Below are 7781 nucleotides of genomic sequence, written 5' to 3'. Positions count from 1 at the left end.
GGTCCCGGATGCCGCGGTCATCTTGGATCCGGGCCTGGAGCAGGGAGGGAGGTAGGGAAACCCTCGCAGCAACGCGATCACATCGCGTTGCTGCAGGGGTCTCAGGGAAGCCCGCAGGGAGCCCCCTCCCTGCGCGATGCTTCCCTGCACCGCCGGCACACCGCGATCATGTTTGATCGCGGTGTAACGGGGGTTAATGTGCCGGGGGCGGTCCGTGACTGCTCCTGGCACATAGTGCCGGATGTCAGCTGCGATAGGCAGCTGACACCCGGCCGCGACCGGCCGCGCTCCCCCCGTGAGCGCGGCCGATTGCCCTGGACGTACTATTCCGTCCTTGGGAAGTAGGGCCCACCCCACATGGACGGAATAGTACGTCCATTGGCAGAAAGGGGTTAATACCAGACACTGAGATAAAGGACCAGGTCCTTGGAGAGGTTTAATACCAGACTGGAATAAAACGCCAGGTCCTTCTGCCCACTTAGATTTAGCTTGCTTTATAGTGGGCAGCGCAGTCCACCAGTGATTCACCAATCTGATGCACTGTAATGATTCCACCATTCACTGTCGGACTTCCGTACTGTAGTGTCGCCGTGTCACGCAGGGGGCAGTCCGGCAATCCAACCTACTAGAATGTTCACCTCCAGTTGGCGGCTCACACAGAGGGTCTGTGATAACCGCATCTCCAGTGACCTCACAGGTGGCGGCTTCCATGCCACCCTTAGTGTGTGTACGGCAGACACAGGGAGGGGTCACGTTTTATGAGGTCACTGTGGCTTCTGTATATATTGGAGCCGGGGATCGTCTTGGGACCTCGATGTGGATTATGCGGGACCTTGTGGATCTCATTGAACCTGCAGGTGTTTTTTTTGGTAAATGGGTGAAAGAGGGTGTCTGTTTTTATATTTAAATTCCATGTTTTTAATCTGTGTTTCTTTATTTTTACTTACAGTGTTAGTAAACGGGGTGTTTCATAGACACCTCTCTATTACTAAGGCTAGTTCACATTTGCGTTAGAATCCGCAGCATTTAATCCGCAGCATTTAATCCGCATGTGCTGAAAAAAACGCATATAAACGCGTACAAACGCGGCGCTTTTTAGACGCATGCGGGAACGCATGCAGTTAAGAAAAAAAACGCGTTTGTACGCGTTTATATGCGTTTTTCTCTGCGTTTGCGTTTTTGATGCGCATGATGACAAATTTTACAGGAGAAAAATCTAGATAACCAGACACCACCAATGGGACTACAGAGGGCGTGTATTATGGGATTTCTTTATATAGACCCCTGAACAGCTGTAATCTTCAGATTTTTCTCCTGTATCCTGTGTCATGATGGATCTTCGCATGGAGAGCTTTTATTTCAACCTGGATTTCAGCTTCAAGCTGTTTCTTGCCTGTGCTTTTGCTTGGGAGCAAGACAGAAATCGCGAAAGATGGAGAAGGAGACAACGTCGGCGTTTTTGGAGACACCCCATTATCGAATTACGTGAGAGACGTGGAGCCTATCACACGCTCTATGCCGAGCTTAATGCCAACCCGGAGAAATTCCAGGAGTACACGAGAATGTCGCAAGACTCGTTCCGGGATTTGCTTGCTTGTGTCCAAGGAGCCATACGGAGACAGGACACCCAGCTCCGTAGAGCAATTCCACCGGAGGAACGTCTGCTGGTTACATTAAGGTACGTTCCAAATCTAAACCTATGACAGTCCAAATTTTGTGTTTTCTGACATATATGTTTTGTGTATTTTCCTTTCTTTTTTTATCGTAACCACACCATAAATAGAATAGATTGTAATTTCTTTTTGGTTTGTTTTTCTTCCAGATTTCTGGCCACCGGAGAGAGTTTATCATCCCTCCACTTCCAATACCGGCTTGGAATATCCACCCTGTCCGGAATAGTTGTGGACACCTGTCGGGCTTTGTGGAATGTACTCCGGGATGAGTTTATACCCCTACCCACCTTGGACATGTGGCTTGAAATTGCGGACAAATTTTGGAGTGTGTGTGATTTCCCCAACTGTTTAGGAGCGGTGGATAGAAAGCACATTCGCATTATCAAACCTGCCAGAACAGGGTCGGAGTACTTCAATTACAAAAAATATTTTTCTGTTGTGCTCATGGCAATAGCTGATGCGGACTGTCGCTTCATCGCCGTGGACATTGGAGCTTTTGGCCGTGGCAACGATTTCGAGACTTTCAAGAACTCTGATATGGGACGCCGTGTGTATGGCAAAAATTTTAATTTTCCACGGCCACAACCTCTCCCTAACACTCAAGGTCCACCGGTGCCATTTGTTATGGTTTGGGATGTGGCCTTCCAGATGTGTGAAAACCTACTGAAGCCATATTCCAGTCGGGACTTGGACCACACTAGAAGGATCTTTAACTACAGACCGACCAGGGCCCGGAGAACAGTAGAGTGTTCCTTTGGGATTCTGGTCTCTAAACGGCGCATTCTTGCATCAGCCATAAATTTAAAAATGGAGACAGTCGACGAGGTGGTCAAAGCCTGTGTGGATCTGCACAATTATATAATGGCTAAGGAGCAACCCAACATTGAACTGGATGAACCAGTTGCAAACCCATTGCCCGATTTCCAGCATCACCCGCTACGGTCAACTGCAGCCGTTGGTCACATGCGGGACCAATTTGCTGCCTTTTTTGATTCAGATATTGGATGTGTATCATGGCAGGACAATGTAGTGTAAATGTCCTGTTGTAATTAGATCTGTAACAGTAATTATCTGAAATGATAATAATATTTCTCATTAATAAACTTTTAGTTTTGGTTGTGTTGACCGTGTCTTCTATGTTTTTCCTCTACAAACCAAGTCTGTCCTAAAACTGGCAGTATTTGATCTGTATTTAATATCAGTATTTGTAATCCAAAACCAGGAGTGGGTGATAAAGGCAGAGGTGCTAGTTATTATGTTAATATCATAATTTACCTCTAATTGCTCCACTCCTTGTTTTGGCTTTCTTTACGCTTGGTGACGTCATTGCGTCTTGATTCTGTTCTGCAGTATCCATTGGACACAGACTGAAGAGACAATCACTGTCACATTAAAGAGATCTATAGTCATCAAGTCAGGTGTCAGAAATAATGAATTCATGATGCACATATAACAGCCTCATGAATTCACTATTTCTGACACCTGTGCAGGTGAGCATAGATATGCCGTGTATAACCGCCATCGTCCCCTCAATTTGTGTGTAATAGATTACATACACAGAAGAGAAAATGGAGGTTATACAAGGCAGTTCTCTACTCAACAGGTCAGGTGTCCTAACTAATAAGTTTTTGGACACCTGACCTGTTGAGTAGAGTTCTGCACTATATTTCCGCCATTTTTTCTTCAGACTGCTACACTAGTCACAGACTAAGCAGAAAGAAGAGATTATGGAGATAATACATTATTTTTTTGGCCCACCTCATATCTCTATACTAAAGACACACAAAGCTGCAGTTTTTTATTTGCTAACTACTGGAGATATGATGTGGCCCAAAAATAAAGTGTGTGGCGAAGTTTCTTATTTGGTGCACGGTGTGTGTTGCCGGCGGTGAAAGACACAATAAACCAAACATAATTGGGGCAAATAAAATTATATTTTTTAACAACAAAAATATTTAACTGCGCCGTCTTGGGGTACAGTGATGTAAACGGGGGGTGTGAAGCACTGAGGCCGGGCTAACCGTGGACGACGCAGAGGTGACAGGAGAAAGGGCAATGAAACTAGAAGGGTCTGGAAGTTCGGGGATGGGGCTTGACACATGAGAGGCTTGAGGCGCACTAGAAGGGTGAGACAAACCTGACATTACAGACACACTGGGAGGTGAAGGGGGAGGAATACTAAGAGTCCGCTGTTTTTTTTTGTTTTTTTGTGATTGCCGGGTTCTGGGAAGCCTCGGTGGGCTCATATGTCTTTGCATGGTCGTGGTGGGTGACCTGTCAGGGTCCGGCTGCACTGTGTCAGAGTCAATAGTGCTCGTAGAGCGTGCAGCCATGCCAGAGTCCATAGTGCTCGTAGAGCGTGCAGCCATGCCAGAGTCCATAGTGCTCGTAGAGCGTGCAGCCATGCCAGAGTCCATAGTGCTCGTAGACCGTGCAGCCATTCCAGAGTCCATAGTGCTCGTAGAGTGTGCAGCCATGCCAGAGTCCATAATGAAAAAGAAAAAATAATCTCCAGCATGGATCTTCTAAAAAGTAAATTTATTGGAAACACTTTAAAATGCAAACATTTGCAAAAAAGAGATGGGGGTCCCAGGTGGTCAACGCCGACGCGTTTCAACCATCAGGTCTTAGTCATGGCAACCATGCCAGAGTCCATAGCGCTCGTAGAGCGTGCAGCCATGCCAGAGTCCATAGTGCTCGTAAAGCGTGCAGCCATGCCAGAGTCCATAGCGCTCGTAGAGCGTGCAGCCATGCCAGAGTCCATAGTGCTCGTAGAACGTGCAGCCATGCCAGAGTCCATAGTGCTCGTAGAGCATGCAGCCATGCCAGAGTCCATAGTGATCGTAGAGAGTGCAGCCATGCCAGAGTCCATAGTGCTTTTAGAGCATGCAGCCATGCCAGAGTCAAAAGTGCTTGTAGAGCGTGCAGCCATGCCAGAGTCAATAGTGCTCGTAGAGCGTGCAGCCATGCCAGAGTCCATAGCGCTCGTAGAGCGTGCAGCCATGCCAGAGTCCATAATGCTCGTAGAGTGTGCAGCCATGCCAGAGTCCATAATGCTCGTAGAGTGTGCAGCCATGCCAGAGTCCATAGTGCTCGTAGAGCGTGCAGCCATGCCAGAGTCAATAGTGCTCGTAGAGTGTGCAACCATGCCAGAGTCCATAGCGCTCGTAGAGCGTGCAGCCATGCCAGAGTCCATAGCGCTCGTAGAGCGTGCAGCCATGCCAGAGTCCATAGCGCTCGTAGAGCGTGCAGCCATGCCAGAGTCCATAGTGCTCGTAGAACGTGCAGCCATGCCAGAGTCCATAGTGCTCGTAGAGCATGCAGCCATGCCAGAGTCCATAGTGCTCGTAGAGCGTGCAGCCATGCCAGAGTCCATAGTGCTCGTAGAGCGTGCAGCCATGCCAGAGTCAAAAGTGCTCGTAGAGCGTGCAGCCATGCCAGAGTCCATTGTGCTCGTAGAGCGTGCAGCCATGCCAGAGTCAATAGTGCTCGTAGAGCGTACAGCCATGCCAGAGTCACTAGTGCTCGTAGAGTGTGCAGCCATGCCAGAGTCCATATTGCTCGTAGAGCGTGCAGCCATGCCAGAGTCAATAGTGCTCATAGACCGTGCAGCCATGCCAGAGTCCATAGTGCTCGTAGAGCGTGCAGCCATGCCAGAGTCCATAGCACTCGTAGAGCGTGCAGCCATGCCAGAGTCCATAGTGCTCGTAGAGCGTGCAGCCATGCCAGAGTCCATAGCACTCGTAGAGCATGCAGCCATGCTAGAGTCCATAGTACTTGTAAAGCGGAAGGCCATGCCAGGGTCCATAGCGCTCGTAAAGCGGAAGGCCATGCCAGAGTCCATAGTGCTCGTAGAGCGTGCAGCCATGCCAGGGTCCTGCTGCATCGTGGTGGTGGCTGTACGGAAGGCCATGCCAGGGTCCTGCTGCATCGTGGTGTCAGTGGAGGATATCCAAGCAGGAGCATCGGTTGTCATGATGGTGGCGGTGGGCTGTCCAACAGCACTCGGCATGGTGGTGGTGCTGTACTGGTGTCCAGCAGTTCTAGGAATAGAGGTGGCCGTGCAGTGGTATGCAGCAGAGGTCAGCATTGAGGTTAATCGTGACAGTGAAGGCACAGGTGGATATGCCGCCACTGTCTGCTGAAAATACCGACTCTGCTGCATAGCCTGCACGTAAGCAGCATTGCAGGCCTGCATGACACTCAGCTGGAGATCAGGAGTAAGGTGTTCCGACATGCCCTGCTCAATTTGGTTAAAAAAATTATGTGCTGGCCTCTGGAGGTCGGCTTTTACTTGGTCATGGCTTTTGGTGACCTCCTGGATACGTGTATTCATGAGGCTAAGTGAAATATCCATTCGGTCACCCAAAGCCTTGAGTCCTTCGTGAAAAACCGAGCTCAAGTGCAAAAACTCAGGCATGAGGGACCTGTCCGATGCCCTCTGCCGCTGCCGGGAGGAGCCCAAAAAAAAGGGGCAGAGGACTGGGAAAGGGGAACACATGATGGACCAGCTTCCTGGTCTCTAGTTATTGTGGAAGGCCCACTTGCTGCAGCGCTGCTGGATGGCTGGGATGGGTCCGTGGCTGTCTGATGAAGGACCGCTCCAGAACCTGGGCCAATAGTAGTGCTCCATGTGCTGTGAAAAAAGTAAAAAGAAAATACCAAAAATTAACCAGACGCAAAATCCTGTGGAATAGAAATATACAGATTATGGCAATACAATACAACCTAATGCACGGGATAAATACTTACGTTCTCTGGGCAAGGACCGGTCTTAAAAATGCCAGAACGCGATGGTATTTATATCTTCGGATCCTTGCTCCTGAACCACTGGGAACACGGCTCTCTTGGCGCAGGTCCTTGTTGAAGCTGTCCTTCATCAAACACCAACGTGTTTTGACTTTGGCCACTGTTAGAAAAAAAAACATTATGGTCAGGAAATGGACTTTTTGCCGTGCTCACACAACTGTGTGTGATGAAAGAAACTCCTGAGAGTTTCTTTCATCACACACAGTCAAGAGAGTAAGGCCAAGATCTCTGCTGCTTCACACTGCAGTGCAATACTTACCAAATGCACTTCGGACCCGTGGCGGGGCGTTGTCCCAGCCATCCCACATCGCTTGGGCCACCTCATTCCATAACCGCTGGATCGTGGTGTTGTTTGAGTGCGGTGATCCCGGCTGTCCCACAACAGGACTCGCTCCTGGACCAGGGTGATAAGGAGGTCATTGTCTATCAGGTCATCGTCCCGTTGTGAAACCTAAAAATTAAAGAAAGTCATTAAAGTTTGCTCAATTACATAAGGAAAAGAAAGAAAAAAGATGCTGAGAAATGGCATGAATAGGAAAGTCAACATACAAAAGGATTCCAGAAGAAAAAAGTTAAGAAATACGAGTGGAAAGAAAGGAAGATTGAAGAATATTACACTGAGGACAGTCAGCCTTGTATACGTACCCGCTGCCGTCTTTCCACCGGACCTTGACTCCGCTGCTCCTGCCGTGTCTGTGCCTCAGTAAAAGTGCTCTAAAAAAAAAGGAAAAATCAAATTGTCACATGTGTCGATGTGACAGTGAATACTTACCAATCTGACGAGGCAAATACTCACCTCACTGACACGCTCCACTTCCGACTGTCCTGGCCAAAACTCCTCACCAGATGAAGAATCCGAAGAAGACATTCTGATGCATGTAGAAAGAAAGAAATGGCAGAAATTAGGACATGTAGAGCCAAAAAATAGAAAATAAAGGCATTGGCTAGGATATACTCACATTGATCTGAGTGTAGATTCCTTCCTGTGTCTGCTCTGCTGTGTCTGGAAAGCCTCTCTGTCTGCTGCGAAGTGACCAGCAACTGTCCACTCCTTCCCTTTATTACTTTGTATGTGGGGGGTGGCTTATCAGTGTCTAGACATGTTTTTCTCTTGTGGAACGCATGCGTTCATGAACGCAAGCAAACGCATGTGCTTTTGAACACATGCGGTCATATAGACAGCAATGCATTTTTTGGCGCATTCCTTGCGCAATCGACCGCATACGTTTCCAGGTGGCAAATTGACACACCTAAAAATTACTACATGTTGCATTTCCGCGACAAGCCGCAGATGACGAA

The 7781-nt window shown here is 48.5% G+C and overlaps 1 protein-coding gene across 1 annotated transcript; it reads left to right on the top strand.

The window, feature by feature from the left end:
• Positions 1-391: 391 nt before the first annotated feature.
• Positions 392-2725, top strand: LOC138638926 (uncharacterized). Its single transcript, XM_069728679.1, has 2 exons — positions 392-1678; positions 1823-2725. Exons 1-2 carry the CDS (start codon positions 1329-1331, stop codon positions 2706-2708), a joined length of 1236 nt encoding a protein of 411 aa, XP_069584780.1. The 5' UTR covers positions 392-1328; the 3' UTR covers positions 2709-2725.
• The last annotated feature ends 5056 nt before the right edge of the window (positions 2726-7781 follow it).

The sequence above is a fragment of the Ranitomeya imitator genome, chromosome 5 (genome assembly GCF_032444005.1).
Source record: "Ranitomeya imitator isolate aRanImi1 chromosome 5, aRanImi1.pri, whole genome shotgun sequence".
NCBI lineage: Eukaryota > Metazoa > Chordata > Amphibia > Anura > Dendrobatidae > Ranitomeya > Ranitomeya imitator.
The sequence above is the reverse complement of the archived record's forward strand: the minus strand, read 5'-3'. Positions and strand labels throughout refer to the sequence as shown.